The sequence below is a fragment of the Folsomia candida genome, unplaced genomic scaffold (genome assembly GCF_002217175.1).
Source record: "Folsomia candida strain VU population unplaced genomic scaffold, ASM221717v1 Fcan01_Sc002, whole genome shotgun sequence".
Taxonomy (NCBI): Eukaryota; Metazoa; Arthropoda; class Collembola; order Entomobryomorpha; family Isotomidae; genus Folsomia; species Folsomia candida.
Window position 1 is genome coordinate 3,350,589 of NW_019091194.1, and position 19,220 is coordinate 3,369,808.

The window sequence follows — 19,220 nt, forward strand, 5'->3', positions numbered from 1 at the left end:
AGATAAGATATAAAGTTTACCATTTTTCACTCATGCATATTTTACTTTACACGTAATATTCATCACATCCCATCAGTTTCACTCTGATCGGTCATATACATAGATCACCTCATAAATTCGTTTTGATTATTCCACCACTTACATAATCATGGCATCTGGAGGAAATTATGTTGCGGAGGTGACAGGGGGCCTTGCAGAGTTAGGCTTGGCATCCGGCTTACAAGAGAACGAACGAACACAAGAAACGGATTATACTTGGGACAAGGGTCACAAGTTCCGGATGGAGAATCTTTTGGACACTGGATTTCTGAGCGATATTGTCCTTGAAGTTGGACATCAAAAGAGGCCGATGAAAGCACACAGGCTAATCCTCCAGGCCGGGTCACCCGAAATGTACAAGAAAATAAATAAGCTGGAGAAAGGCGAGGATGTCGTTTTGTCCATTCCGAACGTGGACTATGACTCATTCATCCTCTTTCTGAAGGTATTGACATACTTATGATTAGTTAAATATGACCACAAGCATTTGACCACATTTTAACTTTCACTTCAAGTTTTTGTACACTGGAGAAACTGGAAGTGCTCTTGAAGGTCTCACATTCCTTCCACTTCTACAAATCGCAACCACTTTCGGAGTAACAACCTTGATAAATATTTGCGCAAACAAGGCAGAGCGGAGCTTATCGGAGGAAAATGCTATTCCAATTTATCAACAAGCAATGCAATGTGGACAGAAGGAACTTATCAATAGTTCTCTTAACTTTATTTGTCAGTGAGTCAGTATAAATTATTAGTCAAGCCTTTCCTGTCAAATAACATACTTTTGATTGAGCTGTGAGTGAGTCATGCAAAAATAAGTCTTGCGTGTAATCACCACTTTAATTTGATTTAGACACGCTTGGAAGATTGTGGAGAGTGAAGGATTCGTCGACCTGCGACAGGAATGTTTATACGAACTCTTGACCAAGGATGATCTCCAAGTTGAAAGCGAACTCCAATTGTTTCAAGCCGTTCTCAGGTTTTTAAATGCTACATATGCCGTCAAATTTCGATACGTAGCTTATCTGACTTGCGAATACTTTTGATTTTAGATGGGCAAATGCAGAATGCGAGCGAGGTGGTTTAGAACCCGGAAATTGGGATAATATTCGTGTCGCGTTATCAAAAGTGATTGGCCTTATCCGATTTCCTGTCATGGATCAGGCAGAATTCACGTTAAATGTTGCCCTCAATAATATTTTGGGTCTTGAAGAATTGGTCAAAATCCTGCTCTATTTCACGGTACCACCAAACCAACGGTGAAAACATATTTCTACTTACGTAAACTTTCGAACTGCAAATTTGTTACATGTATCATTATGTTATTTTCCAGTGAAAAAATCCCCCCAGGAAGGTTCATTTCTACTCCGAGACAGTACTACAAAGGGTCAAAACCATCTCATTCTGATAATTTCCAAAAAAGTAGTGCTAGGAAGGTGAGTTTTGAACAACAGGAATTTACTCGTTCACCATCTGATGAATGGGATCGTCCCGTACTTGTCGAAAATCATCCAAGTCCCTCGCTTGAAGTCCTTTATAAACCTCCTCCAGCAGATGATAAAACGTCTAAAAAGCCAGGGAAAAAGGGGGTTCGCCTGTTTGACTTATAAATCTTAGAATTATGTAACTTATTCATACATGAATTTCTTTAGTATTGCCTTAATTGCTGTGAAAAAAAATCATAAAATCTTTAAACGATTAAAAACTTTGCCAAATTCAGATTTTGTGGTTTCATTCTAAAGAATTCATACAGCATGACCACTTAAGAGACTATTTATGTATACACAATAATATACCGAGCAAAATGAAACAATTGATGTTAACTAAAGTAATTTAATGCGCTGATGCCTTTGACTGCACAAAGTGGTGCAGAATAGTGGATATTTTCTGTAGTCGGCCTGTTCATTCTGTGTCAATTCACTCCATAACACATATCTATGTACATACGCCACTTTTGCAACTGCCATAATTGGCAAGTGTGTAAGATATGCAACCAGATTTTAAACTTATTAAATTTAAATGCACTATATAGTATAATTATTCCTTCAGATAATCCGTGCTATACAGTAAAGCTTGACCATTGCGTGGATCTACTCGCATACTCTGATGTGCATACTTCCGTTTATTATACAAAATGATTTTTGCCCATTAATGTTGAAAAGCCTTAACCTTTCAGGATGCATACATATACCACACTGACTGAATTATGTATGTATGTGTAAGGATCAAATTCTCCCAAAATTAGAAAATGCGTCAATACAATAATAAGTATATCACGTATTTGAAGGAAGTAATTATTATTTCGTCTCATTTTTATATTTCACTTAAAACTACATACTAAACTCATGTATGTACAGACACCCACTCCTCCACAAAAGTTAATAAATACAGGTGCTCGAGTTTATTGCCTCTTAATCGACGTCGCAAATTTGATCTAGTTCAATATTTACAAGAGTTCAAAAAGTTTGGGTAATTCCCAACTTTTTTTGATAAAATGGTTAACATTTTTGTAAACCGTGCCACCCTGGTGGTCGTGCTATTTGCATTTCTCTCGGAAAAAAGTGCGTCCAGTGTTCCCGTCGTGAAAAAGGACGCTGTTTCCTTTGACACCCCAGTTTTGCAACTTGATCACTTTGAGTCTCCTGCAGATGATCATCACCTCAGCAGTATTATCGATCCCATTCAGCACGAAGAATCCAGTCCCAAAACCGTGAGGAGTATTGCGGCCAGTGCAAATAATAATATGGCGAGTACCGCCGACTCTGGGATGTCACTCCTCCAAGCGTTAACCCATATTCAAACCATTGCTCAAAATTCCGGTGTCAACTTGAACAGTGATCCAGGTTCTCCGCAAAGCAGTGTGGTCGATGTGCAAAATCAAATTAAGAGATTGAAAGAACAAGTCGAACTTTACCGCATGATTAACGACATGCTCAAGGCGGAGACAGTGGTCCAGGCGCAACCGTACTCGATTGACACGAATGAAGGCACAAACAATGCGTCACAAGCTCAATCCGTTGCTGAAGTACCGGCAACGTCGACGACGACAACAACGACGACGACAAGGCCACAATCACGATCACCACCCACACCTACGCAGAAAAGGAGACAAAATGTTCGTCAAAAACAAAACATCGTTACCGTCCAGCCTCCAGTTATTCCGACCGTTCAACCACCTCAGTTTGACCATTTCGAGGATGAACGCCACCATCTAAGAGATTACGATGACGACTATCCTCATCACAATAATAACCACCATTCTGAATATGACGACGCTCGCAACGCTCGCCCACAACCAAATTATCATGATGACCAATACAACAATTATGACGATTATGACCATCACCCCGAGAGGAACTATCACCATTATCAAGACCAACGCCCAACAATACCAAAATCTGGGCAAAATATCAGACAACGAAAATTCAAACGGGACAATTAATCGTATTTTTTGGGTCAAGTTATGCCAGTATGATAATTAAACCAGCAATTTTTATGTGATTTCGTCCTATTAAATTGTATTATGCTTAAATACCACCAACTCTGAGGGCTATTTGTACTTGTCTTTACGGTGTTCTTTCTCATGTTTGTATTACATGTTGTAAATATTACCATGTTTTTTTGGTGAATTCTAGTCTTGAATAAGTATGTCTTTTAAATAAATGAGCTGCCAGGATTTACGTATTTTAAATATTTTTTGCTGAATGGAAAAATAATTTGGTTTTATTCTCTGATTTTTGAAATTTGTAATGTGTTTAAGCCAATGTTTGTAAAGTGCAATTTGTCACTGAACTGTATATAAATACTCAAGTCGGATAAATAAAGATAATTTTGAGCTAAAAATTATTTCGGGTACAAAAGGAAGGAATTAAGGAGTTTTAACGTCTGCCAAACCCCAGACCACCCAAGCCGTAACCACCGTAGCCTTTAAATCAATTAAATACAAATTAGACCTTTAAACAAGTTTCAAACCTTTAAACAGGTTTAAGTTTCATAATTATAAATTTTTACCTCCGTAACCTGTAATAAAATCATCAAAATTAATAATCAGGATTAAACAAAATTGGAATAGCATTTAAGTAGCAATAAAGTACCCCCATATCCAAGTCCGCCGAAACCACCAAGACCTACAAATTAACATTTTTTTAAATTGGGTTTGCACCCGAGCCAGGAATTATGGTGGCGATGCTACTTTTCTAATTTTTTTCAGAATACCACGAAGATTCATGGCTCGGACTATATCACGTATGTAAATTTTTGCATACCCCCAAGACCAAGCCCTAGGCCACCACCTAAAATTAAAAATAGTTAAATAATAATAGTTAATTCTAATAATAATAATAATATAATAATAATAATAATAATAATTTAATAATAATAGTTAAAAAATAGTTAATTAAAAATAGTTAATGATTACGAATAATTAAAAATCTAACCCCCAAAATTATAGAAAATCTCATTCTAACCATATAGGCCATATCCAAGACCAAACGAATTTTCAGCTTGGAGCGTCTCTTTCTTTTCTTCGGCAGGGTGTGCCAATGTTGCTACGATGGCGATGGCGACAAGGAAGGCAACCTAATTTCCCAAGAAAACTTATGTTCCAAAATTTCAGGAATTTGTATAAAATAATCCAGTTACTCACAATGAATTTGGCCATTTTAAGTATAGCGTAGGGTATTCTTTGCAGATTGCAGGTTAAGCTGGAAGGTTTACTGATTGAAGTCAGAACTCGATACTGAATAAGTCACAGACTTTCCGCAGTTTATATACAAATTTTTAGATGAGAATCAATCCATAAAAAAATCTTCCCTGGACTATCCATTCAAACATTATTGTACACAAATTAGTGGTTTTTAATGCATTATAATATGCACAATAACCTGGAGGAAAGACGCGACGCGATCAAGTGGTTCACATCACACACCACCTTTTTTCGCATCTTATCCAAATTATTGTCAATCGAAGTCACATTATGCCATGAAATCTTAACTTTTTTGTCTCTTCATACATCCACCAGCGTAAACATTTATGGGAGTTGTTAAATCATTTCTTGTTTATTACGGATGTCTCAAAAAATGGAGGATAATCGTTTCATGTGTACACATTTACTCTCTTCTGAGGTTAACAATAGTGGTGGTGACACGCTGTTGACATTCTCCTGCTGTACATATATTGCATTCGCATTTTAATGGCGTACTGTCCCAATTATTCGCGATGGCACGCAACGTTTCTTGAATCATCAAAAGAAATTCATGCGTGAAGAACAATACAATTCCTGGATTCAATCAGTATATAGCTTTTGTTGGAGTTTGGTTATGATAAATATCTAACCCATCCATCCATCCATCGATCCCTCCTCATCCTAGGATTAGTTTAAGCACCAAGTTATTGTCAGTCACCGTGTAAAATAAACTGTCAAGTTCTATGTCGAAGGAAGAGGATGTGATTTGTAATGCTTGTTGTTGTGTGTGAGTCTCAATATTGAAAACCAAGACACAAAACAGCCTTCAACCTGAGAATGAGAATTTACACCTACTACTAACACACACATTATCCCCGACACGTACCAGACAAATTCATTGTCATGCAAAAAAAATGCGAGAATTTATATTGTTCAGGCTGACTTAGTGTCAGAGCTCGGCGGATATCATGGATATTGGAGGTTTGGAGGTTGGAGGGTGAGAATTTTTCATGGATATTGGAAGGTGGAGGTTGGAGGGTGAGAATTTGAGATGGATATTGGAGGGTGGAGGTTGGAGGGCGAGAATTTGAGATGGATATTGGAGGGTGGAGGTTGGAGGGCGAGAATTTGAGATGGATATTGGAGGGTGGAGGTTGGAGGGCGAGAATTTGAGATGGATATTGGAGGGTGGAGGTTGGAGGGCGAGAATTTGAGATGGATATTGGAGGGTGGAGGTTGGAGGTTGGAGGGCGAGGATTTGGCCTGGATATTGGAGGTTGGAGGTTGGAGGTTGGAGGGCGAGGATTTGGCCCGGATATCGGATATTTGGAGGTTGGAGGGCGAGAATTTAACATGTTGAACCTCCATGGATATTGGAGGTTGGAGGGCGAGATTTTGGGATGGATATTGGAGGGTGGAGGTTGGAGGGCGAGATTTTGGCCCGGATATGGATATATATCCGGATATTTGGAGGTTTTCGCCCGATATCCGCCGAGCTCTGCTTAGTGTCAATTTCAGTCTAGATTTTTCCAGTTTGCTTGTATGTTTTTTACCTTATCATCATGCCAGATAATCCAATAAAGTCGTAATAATAATGATAATATGTATAAAATAATTGATATATTGTGGTAACATAACGGCAGACATTTAGACGAATGAATGAGGCGAGGAGAAGGAATATTAGTAACGTATAAATAGTTAATGGTACCATGCACACGAGTCATACATGCCTACGTAAATATACACCTTAAACCTTCAATTATCTGTTTTAATGATGCTTTGTCATTGTTTTGTCTCTGTTTTTCAAGCTTGGACAAAGTCGTAATTGTCTCAGAATTCAGATTATGCAACAAGTTCAAGACGTTCGGTCGATTATCGGTTATCATTTTGTAGATAAACATGATTTCTTTTATTGTGCACAGAATTTTATAAAAATTTCCTATTCCTCTTATTAAAATTACGTAATTGTTTGTTTATTTTCCTCACAACGTTTAAACCTAGGTCGAACAGTAGCATGTACTTTATGTGTCATTGGGCATTCGAGCATTACTACTAACTAACTAACTATGGTTAAAACTTGTATAATTACTGGCTGAATCATTAATTATAAAACACGCTTATTTAACGCACCTCTGCGATATTTATATGTTTCCTTAAATCTTAAAATTCTGTTTATGCTGCTGCTGCTACCATTTGCCATTGACACGAAATTGCTATTAGACGTGCGTGTCGAGTAAATAAATTCTTTGTTTGTTTGTAAAAGAAAGAATTTGTCACAATGAGTCAAGTCACGTGTGAATTGAATTTCAAAACAGTGCATACATACGTCTCAAAATTAAAACAATGAGACAGACATTTGCACAAGAATTTTATTTGCTCCCAAAATAAAATAAGTGTCCATCCTTTATCTATTATCTAGCTTCCTGCACTTTTGTAAATGCGTAGCCTCAACATTTAGTTGAAGGTGATGGGAGGATACATACATGTTCCCAATAATTGCAAAATTTTGGTCGTCGTTCGCATATGTGCAAGGTCACCATTATTAAAAATTATTGTAATCATAATCATAAACTTTAATATGTACCACTGCTACCTACTGCTACCCTATGGAACATATAATAATCTTCAAAAAAATGTCTTGATAATAATAACACTTTTTATGTATGTAAGTATGATGGTAATAAAATAATTACTTTATAACTTTGAGGCAAAATTTCATCCATAGTTTTTTAGACATGACATAACATGACTAAAACATTCAAAATAATAGTTTTTGGCAAGTATTTCTCAATTCGTGTGGTATTAAAGAAATGCATGCATAAATGTTGAAATATTGTCATAATCATATCAAAAATCAATCACCATAATATATAAATAGCCCATTAATTAAGGATTTAGGTTCATGTTAGGCATTTGGCACATCGTCACTCACTTATTAAATGAATGACCACCACGAACGAGACGCAATGCAAATGAACGGTGTGACATGACATTGTAGCTCGTTAATTATTTTACTCCAAGCTTAAACACTGCATCGTAATTAAGTTGGACTCGGGTTCTGTTTTGGTAAGTAAATCAAGTAAATGGTGATTTTGAGTAATTTTATTCTATTACTGCTGCTCTTTTGCGTGTTCATTTGTACCCAAAGGCGATTCATTATTATGTATGTATATGAGTGCAAAAGTGATAATCTGTGTGACAAAAAGAACAAAAAGTATGTCTCCACAACTCCACCAGCACTACCACCACCATTTCTTTGATAATGCATAATGGGGGGATGTGGAGAGGCCCTTCTACGTACTTATCCACCCAGCAACCTAAATGACTCTGATCCTGATCTGAATTCTTAACACACACAATGCAACAAGACAATTACTCCTTGGAGAATATTATGTAAAGTGCGTGTGAGCATAATGTCCACAATTCGTATAAAAAGTGCAAGTCGTTCTACAAAAGATATCATTCACTTGTTCCCCTTTGGTCAAACAATTATCCAACTGTTTTCTCACGACTTTTGTGGTCAACCCCACTAAAAACTTAACAAAATGAACAAAATTTTGGTAAGATTTTAAGACAACATGTTTCCATTTTTCTGATGTTTTGCGACATTTTAATAAACTTCAGTAAACAGTAAACAGTAAACATTAAGAAGAGGGAAATAGGAAAAGTAATAATTCCTCTGATTTTTTTGACATGCAGGCTATCGTTTTCTTGGCTGTCATCGCCTTGGCGTTTGCTGCCCCTGCGGAAGAAGAGAAGAAGAAGGATGATTTGCAAACTGCTGCTGGAGGATTCGGTAAGTTTGAATTGTTAAATGTACAATGATTATCTGAAATATCTAATAATGGCTTATCATAAGGGTACGGCGGTTTGTATGGCGGAGGTCTCGGTTTCGGGGGATATGGAGGTATGAATCGTTTTGCTACTAATTTTCAAAAACTTAATATACTACTGGTTATTAATTTTCATATTTTTCATTTTTCAGGTTACGGAGGTACGGTACCTGTAGTGCAAAAACTTATAGTGCAGCCTGAGCCAGTTATTTCGAGTACCTCCCAATCATAATTGTTCATTGCTTACCTACCTGTCAATTACCCTACTATTTGATATATCTCGGCCATTTTCTAATTTGATTTCTCACTTTCCCCCTCTGTACTGCTTTTCGAGTCGATCGGATAAGTTTTGCATGCAACCGGAGAGACAGAGTTCTGGCTCGGGCTACAATTAAATTTACATTCATTTCACATTTATTTTTAAATAAACAGGCTACGGACTTGGTGGGTATGGACTCGGATATGGGTTGGGTGGCTTTGGTAAGCAATTAAAATTGTACTATTAACAATATTTATGATGTTATAATATTTTATTTTTAATTTCTAGGTGGATACGGTGAGAATTCTACAACATAGCCCGTTGGCGTCTACCAATAGTATTTCTCAAAAGTTATAATGAACATTTTATTTTTATTTTAGGCGGATACGGTGAGAATTCTGCCATGCCATGATCCCTGGCAAAACCAGGTCAACAATATTTATGAAGTCAATTAACTATTTAATTTTTAATAGGTGGGTACGGTGGATACGGTGGGGGGTTCTATGGTCGTTAAAAAATTGTCCCCTTAATTCCTTCCTCCTCCTCCCAAATATCCTTCCCTTATTATCGAACCTAACTCCCTTCCTGATCATGACATTGTCCAGCCAGATTTTTACAACACTTGCTTACGCCAAAAATTAGTCAAGTCTTTTTTTTACTACAAAAATTCCTAAAACCAAAATGGCCAGTTGGCACTCAAATTATTTTGTGATACTACAAACTAAAATTATTACGATTTGAACAAAATTCGACGAAAAGATTATATGAAATAAATTATTTATTCTTGTTCCAAATTTTTTCACAGTGTTCACAATTGCTGATTCATTATCATTATGTCATCTAAATACTACTACAGAGATTTCATGTTTGTATGAAGCTTGCAAGAACAGTGATCAAAAATAACAATGCAATTTTTTATGTATTTCTGTTGAGGCATGTGTATCATCATCATCCACCCACTAGATTGTCCATCGAGATTATGCACATTATAAGAACATTTTTGAAATTTTTAATATAAGCCAATGTTTGTAAAGTGCATTTTATCACTGAAGTGTATATAAATACTCAAGTCGGATAAATAAAGCTAATTTTGAGCTAAAAATTATTTCAGGTATAAAATTAAGCATTTTAACGACCACAACCTAGGATGTGCCCGGTTGCACAGTGTAACTTACACTAGTCACTAGTAAATCGTCTCAAGCCGACATTTGTCAAATATTAATGGGAAAGTAGACTTTACTTTTCACCACTTCATGACCACAATAACTTCCTGCTGGAAGCGAAAAATTAACGGGACACTGACATCCCTCGATGTATTTGGAATTCACGGTCAAAAATATGCTATTTCAATTCAGAAGAATAGATAAAGTTATGAGACTGGAAAAATACGAATTCTGTTGAATTTTTTAGAAATAATTATTTCCGATTTTTGACATTTTTGTGATTGATTAAAAATTAAGTGGAAAAAGGTCTGGTACATTTACAAGTCATTTTTATTGTCTGGATCGATTGATGACGTTTCATGAATTTGAATTTAATTGACCTTTATGAATGAATCCTAATTGTTAAATGTTAAATATGCAAATTTACGCTTGAATGAAATGAAACTGAGAACAAGTAAGTAATTTTATGTTGCGTACATACTTTGTGTTTTATTATATTACAGAAACAATTTAGGATCATGATCAATGTTGGCTGGTTGAGTATATTTTCATATATTGTAAAACAAACTTGAATAGAACGTTCACGGGTTTTTGAAGGGACGAGACTTAAATATGAGAATTAAATACTGTTCTAATATTAGTAAGGGTTGCATTGCAGTCTCACAAAAAACAATAATAGTGGGCACAATTTTGAGATTGTTTCGAATTGATGGCATCATCAGGTATAAGAAATATGTTCTGGATCTGTTATTATTAAATACTTCTTTTCTGATACAAATATTAGTAGACATCTCTACGGTTTTCGAGTATAATACTTGAGTTTAGTGAAAAATTGTTAGCTTTCTGCAACCACGGTCGCTTTTGTCAGGCAAATACATATACATAAGCATCTTGATAATCATACTTTTACAATGGTGTCACTTATAAATAAATACGTCAATGTGTACAAATATCCCGAGTAAAAATTTGAGCAGATTTCCTGCAGAAAATTGGACCAATTTTATATAAGCTTTATGCATAGAGATTTATGAAGAAACCTATGCAGAATTATGCAAAATTATGCACATATGGTTCTGCAGAATAGTAGCGACGCAAATTTTCTGAAGGATTATGTACAAAAATTATGCATAATACAATATGCATAGGGTTTTTGTCAATTTCTACAGAATTCGACACAGAGATTTCTACTCGGGATAGGAAAGAACTAAATATATAATTGGTACTAATTGTCAATCTGGTAACTGGGATATGAATCATCCTCTGTTCGTGCGTGCGAAAAATTGTCATAAAATGCAATTAGTATTTAATATTAAGTGTACAAAATATTTGAATATTATATACAAGGGATATGTGATGGGTTATTGACACCATGATGGACTGTTTTCTCCAGGTCGGCCATGATGCATTGCCCTGACATGAGTGTTTAAATCGGCTTTCCTTCCGAACTTCCGCCCACAAAGATCACAGGTGAACTTTTTCATGATGGACTACGTCAACCTGCGTGTTGAGGAGGCTCTTCTTTACGAATTTCTTGTCGCACAGAACATGGGAATTTCTTGACCCCCTCATGTCCTGTCCTCTTGTAGTGGTCTAGCTCTCCTTTTGTGCCGAAGCTTTTGGCACACATCACAAGCAAAGACCTTGATGCCATGATGGACGGTTTTAGCATGGGTGGTTAGATGGCCTTAAGGTCTTGCCGCAAACGTAAAGTCCCTGACCCCTTCATGCACTGTCCTCTTGTGGTGGTTTAGGTCTCCTTTGGTTCCGAAGTTTTTGGCACAAACATCACAAGCAAAGTCCTTGATGCCATGCTGGACTGTCTTCTTGCGATGGTCGAGATCTCATTTTGTGAGAAACAACTCTACATGTTTCGCAGAGGAACGGCTTTTCCAGAGTATGCGTTCTGATATGAGCGACCAGTTGACTGGGTTTGTTGCAGAACCTTCCACAAGTTTCGCAGATGCACTTGCCAAATCCATGACGGGACTTTATGTGGAGCCGGAAAGATGAGGGTGGTGTTTCGAATTCTTGATCAAGATCGTTACATTTGCAGGTCATGCACTCTATATGTTCTTCCGGACTATAGTCCAACACAGAAGCACTTGGGACAGTAGGAAAGATTTCCTTCAGATATTCTGTTGACCAAATACTGTCAGGTGCCGATTCTGAAGGATCAAAAAGGTCTCTACGTTGGTTCAGAGTATAGGGGTCCACATTCCCAAGAGCAAGTTGAAATTCCAGATCTTCATGGACTTGCGTGCCAGCAAAATTGTCCATCTTCTGACTTTGATCCTCAAGGTATGGCGTTAGCGGCACGACAACTCGTTCCTCAACATCATAAACGAGTTTGTGATTGAAGGTAAAGATTGATTTTGCACATCTGTCTAGAAAGTCTGCCGGGATGGTCTTTTGAGGGAAGTCCTTTGCAAGACGTCCAACAATCTAAAACGATTCAAATGATTACATTAATTAAATAATCAATTAATAATTGAAAATTACCTCCTTGAGGTAATTGAAAGCTACCTCCTTGATACCCCCATGAAGGATGCTTCCTGACAATTTTCAGAATTGTCTCAATTCCGATGCCGGGGATATTTTTGGAATAGTCACATCCACTCAGCACGCATATCTGAATGATCTTGTCCCGAGTCAACACCTCGGGGTCCTTTATCCCGAAGCAGCTCGCAAGCAAGCAAGCAAGTTGACCATCAGCTTAGAAAAATACAATAAAACCTACAATTAGTTATAAATTATTTGTTTTACTACCCGGTTGCACTCATTACGTGGTAACAAATTACAACCATGGCGGTAGAGTCACACATATGTTGTCATCCCCAATGCCAATGTTAGCGGATTACTACCGGAGTAAGTACGTTTCTCTTGGCATCGGGCATGGGTTTGACCTGAATGCACTTGCCGCACTAGAATAGGATTTTGCCAAGCTTTATTCATACAAATTTCCCCCGTGACGGTGGAAAAGGTCGATGATGGGGTAAAAGCTTTTTCCTTCTTTCTGAGCTTGGCAATGTCTGTTTATTTTTCTTAAACTTACCTCGAACGGTGCCACCAAGATGTCGACGCCACGAAGTTTCCTGAGCTCGGAGAGACAATTCTCAAGGATGGATGGCCAAAGGCTGGTCACTGGTCCAGATGAGGTAGTGGTACCGTCGTGTCTTCTTTTACGGGCCTCCCTCCGGTCGTCCTGGGTCCTCTTCTTGGCGAGGAGACGACGGCCGCCGGCAACGACGACCACTTCGACACCACTGTTCACTAACATTTTGATGTATTTTGTGACGTAGCCTTGGGTTCGGAGGTCCTTGTTCCCATCCGGGATTTTCTGGCAAGAGCACAACCCCTTGTAGAAATAACAGAAAATGTCCACCCGCACGACCCATCCCTTTATTTGTCCTACATGTACGGATTCACAAGAGTCCTTAATCTTAGGATAGAGTCTGGGCCAACCATTTTGAATATTTTTTCTGATTTTTTTAATAGTTTTATAAAAATCAGAAAATATTTGAATACCTTGTTTATCCACACTGTGTGCACTCGGTGGTCCTCCTCCACTCAGTCATGCAACCGGGAACCAGCAGTCGTCAGTCCAGTAGTGCTGGGAGCGGTATACAATCAGGGACAAGATAACGCTGATTTTCTTAAATTTCACCTCGTGAACAGTGTCGTTCTTCAAAACGTCGCCACGTGTGCACGCTCATCTCAGCCCGGGCTTCCAGGAGCGCATCCGGTGTGCAACTTTTACATGAGGTTAATAAGTTCATACGTAAATAAAAATTATAGTTATAATAATGACCTTTGAGCAACTCAAATTTGTTTGGCTGGACGGTGCCCATGGGTGTCTTCTCGATGTTGCAAGGTTCCATCATAGCCGCCAGTACTTTTGTTACACCAATCTCTAGACTAATTAGCCTTACTCCAGCTTGTCCTTGTCCGGTGGAGCTCCTCCAAGTCTGAGACATATAGGCCGACGTCATACAGAGATGACTCCAGCTTGCGCATGTTGATTATCGACGAAGCTCCTCCAACCTATAAAAAAATTGCCAAAAGTGTAATATTGTTTTACGGCTTTCAAAAATACAATAAACAACTAATCATGTAGTTATCAACTAACGCTTTGGGGATATTCAAGTAGAATTTGCAGCAAAAAATTGTAATATTTATTTTATTTATTTCTTAGCTCGTTTTCAACAGAGTTTCGTTCCCTACAATTAGTTTTCATCTGATGCTCATCAACTCAAAGAGTAAATAATTCGTGACATATTTATAAATAAATTAAAATTATTAGCCTCCCCATTTTTTCAATTTTGATGTATGGAAGAAGAACATAGAAATTATTTTAATTTGCTTTACATCGAGTCTAAGAGCATGTATTTTACGACAAGGTTAAATAAAGATAATTCAAATCATAAATAAATTTAAATAGATAAATTTTTAAATAGGAATTACAGAAAAAGTACCCTTAAAAATTAGGTTAGGTTTCAGATTTTGCACAATTTAAGCAGGTTATCCTTCTCAATTGGATTTATTATACACTCTACCTTACTTATCCATCTCTCCATATTTTGAATTCAATCGAATAAAGCCGTTTAACAGCTTGTAAAAATTATTTTAAGCCAAACGTTGGCGTGTTGTGTGTATACCGCTCCCGGCTCCACTGCTGCAGGTTCCCGATTCGCTTAGCTGAGTGGAGGAGGACCACCCCGTACACACACACACACAATGTGGAGGAGTGTTAACGACTTTATTTTTTCTTTAATTTTTTTAATCTATTAAAAAAATCAGAAAAAATATTCAAAATGGTTGGCCCAGACTCTATCCTAAGATTAAGGACTCTTGTGAATCCGTACATGTAGGACAAATAAAGGGATGGGTCGTGCGGGTGGACATTTTCTGTTATTTCTACAAGGGGTTGTGCTCTTGCCAGAAAATCCCGGATGGGAACAAGGACCTCCGAACCCAAGGCTACGTCACAAAATACATCAAAATGTTAGTGAACAGTGGTGTCGAAGTGGTCGTCGTTGCCGGCGGCCGTCGTCTCCTCGCCAAGAAGAGGACCCAGGACGACCGGAGGGAGGCCCGTAAAAGAAGACACGACGGTACCACTACCTCATCTGGACCAGTGACCAGCCTTTGGCCATCCATCCTTGAGAATTGTCTCTCCGAGCTCAGGAAACTTCGTGGCGTCGACATCTTGGTGGCACCGTTCGAGGTAAGTTTAAGAAAAATAAACAGACATTGCCAAGCTCAGAAAGAAGGAAAAAGCTTTTACCCCATCATCGACCTTTTCCACCGTCACGGGGGAAATTTGTATGAATAAAGCTTGGCAAAATCCTATTCTAGTGCGGCAAGTGCATTCAGGTCAAACCCATGCCCGATGCCAAGAGAAACGTACTTACTCCGGTAGTAATCCGCTAACATTGGCATTGGGGATGACAACATATGTGTGACTCTACCGCCATGGTTGTAATTTGTTACCACGTAATGAGTGCAACCGGGTAGTAAAACAAATAATTTATAACTAATTGTAGGTTTTATTGTATTTTTCTAAGCTGATGGTCAACTTGCTTGCTTGCTTGCGAGCTGCTTCGGGATAAAGGACCCCGAGGTGTTGACTCGGGACAAGATCATTCAGATATGCGTGCTGAGTGGATGTGACTATTCCAAAAATATCCCCGGCATCGGAATTGAGACAATTCTGAAAATTGTCAGGAAGCATCCTTCATGGGGGTATCAAGGAGGTAGCTTTCAATTACCTCAAGGAGGTAATTTTCAATTATTAATTGATTATTTAATTAATGTAATCATTTGAATCGTTTTAGATTGTTGGACGTCTTGCAAAGGACTTCCCTCAAAAGACCATCCCGGCAGACTTTCTAGACAGATGTGCAAAATCAATCTTTACCTTCAATCACAAACTCGTTTATGATGTTGAGGAACGAGTTGTCGTGCCGCTAACGCCATACCTTGAGGATCAAAGTCAGAAGATGGACAATTTTGCTGGCACGCAAGTCCATGAAGATCTGGAATTTCAACTTGCTCTTGGGAATGTGGACCCCTATACTCTGAACCAACGTAGAGACCTTTTTGATCCTTCAGAATCGGCACCTGACAGTATTTGGTCAACAGAATATCTGAAGGAAATCTTTCCTACTGTCCCAAGTGCTTCTGTGTTGGACTATAGTCCGGAAGAACATATAGAGTGCATGACCTGCAAATGTAACGATCTTGATCAAGAATTCGAAACACCACCCTCATCTTTCCGGCTCCACATAAAGTCCCGTCATGGATTTGGCAAGTGCATCTGCGAAACTTGTGGAAGGTTCTGCAACAAACCCAGTCAACTGGTCGCTCATATCAGAACGCATACTCTGGAAAAGCCGTTCCTCTGCGAAACATGTAGAGTTGTTTCTCACAAAATGAGATCTCGACCATCGCAAGAAGACAGTCCAGCATGGCATCAAGGACTTTGCTTGTGATGTTTGTGCCAAAAACTTCGGAACCAAAGGAGACCTAAACCACCACAAGAGGACAGTGCATGAAGGGGTCAGGGACTTTACGTTTGCGGCAAGACCTTAAGGCCATCTAACCACCCATGCTAAAACCGTCCATCATGGCATCAAGGTCTTTGCTTGTGATGTGTGCCAAAAGCTTCGGCACAAAAGGAGAGCTAGACCACTACAAGAGGACAGGACATGAGGGGGTCAAGAAATTCCCATGTTCTGTGCGACAAGAAATTCGTAAAGAAGAGCCTCCTCAACACGCAGGTTGACGTAGTCCATCATGAAAAAGTTCACCTGTGATCTTTGTGGGCGGAAGTTCGGAAGGAAAGCCGATTTAAACACTCATGTCAGGGCAATGCATCATGGCCGACCTGGAGAAAACAGTCCATCATGGTGTCAATAACCCATCACATATCCCTTGTATATAATATTCAAATATTTTGTACACTTAATATTAAATACTAATTGCATTTTATGACAATTTTTCGCACGCACGAACAGAGGATGATTCATATCCCAGTTACCAGATTGACAATTAGTACCAATTATATATTTAGTTCTTTCCTATCCCGAGTAGAAATCTCTGTGTCGAATTCTGTAGAAATTGACAAAAACCCTATGCATATTGTATTATGCATAATTTTTGTACATAATCCTTCAGAAAATTTGCGTCGCTACTATTCTGCAGAACCATATGTGCATAATTTTGCATAATTCTGCATAGGTTTCTTCATAAATCTCTATGCATAAAGCTTATATAAAATTGGTCCAATTTTCTGCAGGAAATCTGCTCAAATTTTTACTCGGGATATTTGTACACATTGACGTATTTATTTATAAGTGACACCATTGTAAAAGTATGATTATCAAGATGCTTATGTATATGTATTTGCCTGACAAAAGCGACCGTGGTTGCAGAAAGCTAACAATTTTTCACTAAACTCAAGTATTATACTCGAAAACCGTAGAGATGTCTACTAATATTTGTATCAGAAAAGAAGTATTTAATAATAACAGATCCAGAACATATTTCTTATACCTGATGATGCCATCAATTCGAAACAATCTCAAAATTGTGCCCACTATTATTGTTTTTTGTGAGACTGCAATGCAACCCTTACTAATATTAGAACAGTATTTAATTCTCATATTTAAGTCTCGTCCCTTCAAAAACCCGTGAACGTTCTATTCAAGTTTGTTTTACAATATATGAAAATATACTCAACCAGCCAACATTGATCATGATCCTAAATTGTTTCTGTAATATAATAAAACACAAAGTATGTACGCAACATAAAATTACTTACTTGTTCTCAGTTTCATTTCATTCAAGCGTAAATTTGCATATTTAACATTTAACAATTAGGATTCATTCATAAAGGTCAATTAAATTCAAATTCATGAAACGTCATCAATCGATCCAGACAATAAAAATGACTTGTAAATGTACCAGACCTTTTTCCACTTAATTTTTAATCAATCACAAAAATGTCAAAAATCGGAAATAATTATTTCTAAAAAATTCAACAGAATTCGTATTTTTCCAGTCTCATAACTTTATCTATTCTTCTGAATTGAAATAGCATATTTTTGACCGTGAATTCCAAATACATCGAGGGATGTCAGTGTCCCGTTAATTTTTCGCTTCCAGCAGGAAGTTATTGTGGTCATGAAGTGGTGAAAAGTAAAGTCTACTTTCCCATTAATATTTGACAAATGTCGGCTTGAGACGATTTACTAGTGACTAGTGTAAGTTACACTGTGCAACCGGGCACATCCTAGGTTGTGGTCGTTAAAATGCTTAATTTTATACCTGAAATAATTTTTAGCTCAAAATTAGCTTTATTTATCCGACTTGAGTATTTATATACACTTCAGTGATAAAATGCACTTTACAAACATTGGCTTATATTAAAAATTTCAAAAATGTTCTTATAATGTGCATAATCTCGATGGACAATCTAGTGGGTGGATGATGATGATACACATGCCTCAACAGAAATACATAAAAAATTGCATTGTTATTTTTGATCACTGTTCTTGCAAGCTTCATACAAACATGAAATCTCTGTAGTAGTATTTAGATGACATAATGATAATGAATCAGCAATTGTGAACACTGTGAAAAAATTTGGAACAAGAATAAATAATTTATTTCATATAATCTTTTCGTCGAATTTTGTTCAAATCGTAATAATTTTAGTTTGTAGTATCACAAAATAATTTGAGTGCCAACTGGCCATTTTGGTTTTAGGAATTTTTGTAGTAAAAAAAAGACTTGACTAATTTTTGGCGTAAGCAAGTGTTGTAAAAATCTGGCTGGACAATGTCATGATCAGGAAGGGAGTTAGGTTCGATAATAAGGGAAGGATATTTGGGAGGAGGAGGAAGGAATTAAGGGGACAATTTTTTAACGGCCATAAAATCCACCCCCGTACCCGCCTAAAAAATTAAAAATAAAATAGTTAATTGACTTCAGAAATTTTGTTGAGTTTGCTCATGGCATGGCCGAATTCTCACCGTATCCGCCTAAAATAAAAATAAAATGTTTATTATAACTTTCGAAATACTGTTGGCAAACCCCCACGATTATGTTGCAGATTTCTCACCGTATCCACCTAAAAAATAAAAATAATATATCATAAAATAATATGACATCAGAAATATTGTTAACATCACAATTTTAATTTCTTACCATATCCAAGACGTATTTATTTATATGAACTT

The 19,220-nt window shown here is 37.5% G+C and overlaps 3 protein-coding genes across 4 annotated transcripts; 2 read left to right on the forward strand and 1 right to left on the reverse strand.

Annotated features, from left to right (window-relative positions):
- The first annotated feature begins 63 nt into the window (after positions 1-63).
- Positions 64-1,759, forward strand: LOC110844052 (BTB/POZ domain-containing protein 2). The gene is made up of 5 exons (XM_022090163.2): positions 64-484; positions 555-772; positions 893-1,018; positions 1,092-1,298; positions 1,373-1,759. Exons 1-5 carry the CDS (start codon positions 149-151, stop codon positions 1,647-1,649), a joined length of 1,164 nt encoding a protein of 387 aa, XP_021945855.1. The 5' UTR covers positions 64-148; the 3' UTR covers positions 1,650-1,759.
- A 1,971-nt stretch (positions 1,760-3,730) lies between these two features.
- LOC110843753 (glycine-rich protein) lies at positions 3,731-4,819 on the reverse strand. Its single transcript, XM_022089785.2, has 6 exons — positions 4,685-4,819; positions 4,506-4,617; positions 4,305-4,331; positions 4,134-4,166; positions 4,051-4,059; positions 3,731-3,964 (listed from the first exon to the last, which is right to left on the reverse strand). Exons 1-6 carry the CDS (start codon positions 4,697-4,699, stop codon positions 3,918-3,920), a joined length of 243 nt encoding a protein of 80 aa, XP_021945477.1. The 5' UTR covers positions 4,700-4,819; the 3' UTR covers positions 3,731-3,917.
- Positions 4,820-8,134: 3,315 nt separating this feature from the next.
- On the forward strand, positions 8,135-9,610 carry LOC110843638 (keratin-associated protein 19-2). 2 transcript variants are annotated; one of them, XM_022089624.2, is made up of 8 exons: positions 8,135-8,283; positions 8,423-8,519; positions 8,583-8,630; positions 8,709-8,717; positions 8,989-9,036; positions 9,104-9,112; positions 9,196-9,204; positions 9,289-9,610. In XM_022089624.2, exons 1-8 carry the CDS (start codon positions 8,269-8,271, stop codon positions 9,327-9,329), a joined length of 276 nt encoding a protein of 91 aa, XP_021945316.1. In that variant the 5' UTR covers positions 8,135-8,268; the 3' UTR covers positions 9,330-9,610. The 2 variants fall into 2 exon arrangements, with proteins under 2 accessions (XP_021945316.1, XP_035704377.1); XM_035848484.1 differs by lacking the exons at positions 9,104-9,112; positions 9,196-9,204.
- The last annotated feature ends 9,610 nt before the right edge of the window (positions 9,611-19,220 follow it).

Bases quoted from the DNA above. Each gene is read 5' to 3' on its own strand.
- LOC110843638 (XM_022089624.2), top strand. The intron at 8,520-8,582 runs GTAAGTTTGAAT...GCTTATCATAAG, and splicing joins AACTGCTGCTGGAGGATTCG to GGTACGGCGGTTTGTATGGC.
- LOC110843753 (XM_022089785.2), bottom strand. The intron at 4,332-4,505 runs GTTAGAATGAGA...TTTTAATTTTAG, and splicing joins TCTTGGATATGGCCTATATG to GTGGTGGCCTAGGGCTTGGT. The intron at 4,167-4,304 runs GTATGCAAAAAT...GTTAATTTGTAG, and splicing joins CCTAGGGCTTGGTCTTGGGG to GTCTTGGTGGTTTCGGCGGA.
- LOC110844052 (XM_022090163.2), top strand. From the start codon at position 149: ATGGCATCTGGAGGAAATTATGTTGCGGAGGTGACAGGGGGCCTTGCA. The intron at 1,019-1,091 runs GTTTTTAAATGC...TTTTGATTTTAG, and splicing joins TTGTTTCAAGCCGTTCTCAG to ATGGGCAAATGCAGAATGCG. The intron at 1,299-1,372 runs GTGAAAACATAT...GTTATTTTCCAG, and splicing joins ACGGTACCACCAAACCAACG to TGAAAAAATCCCCCCAGGAA.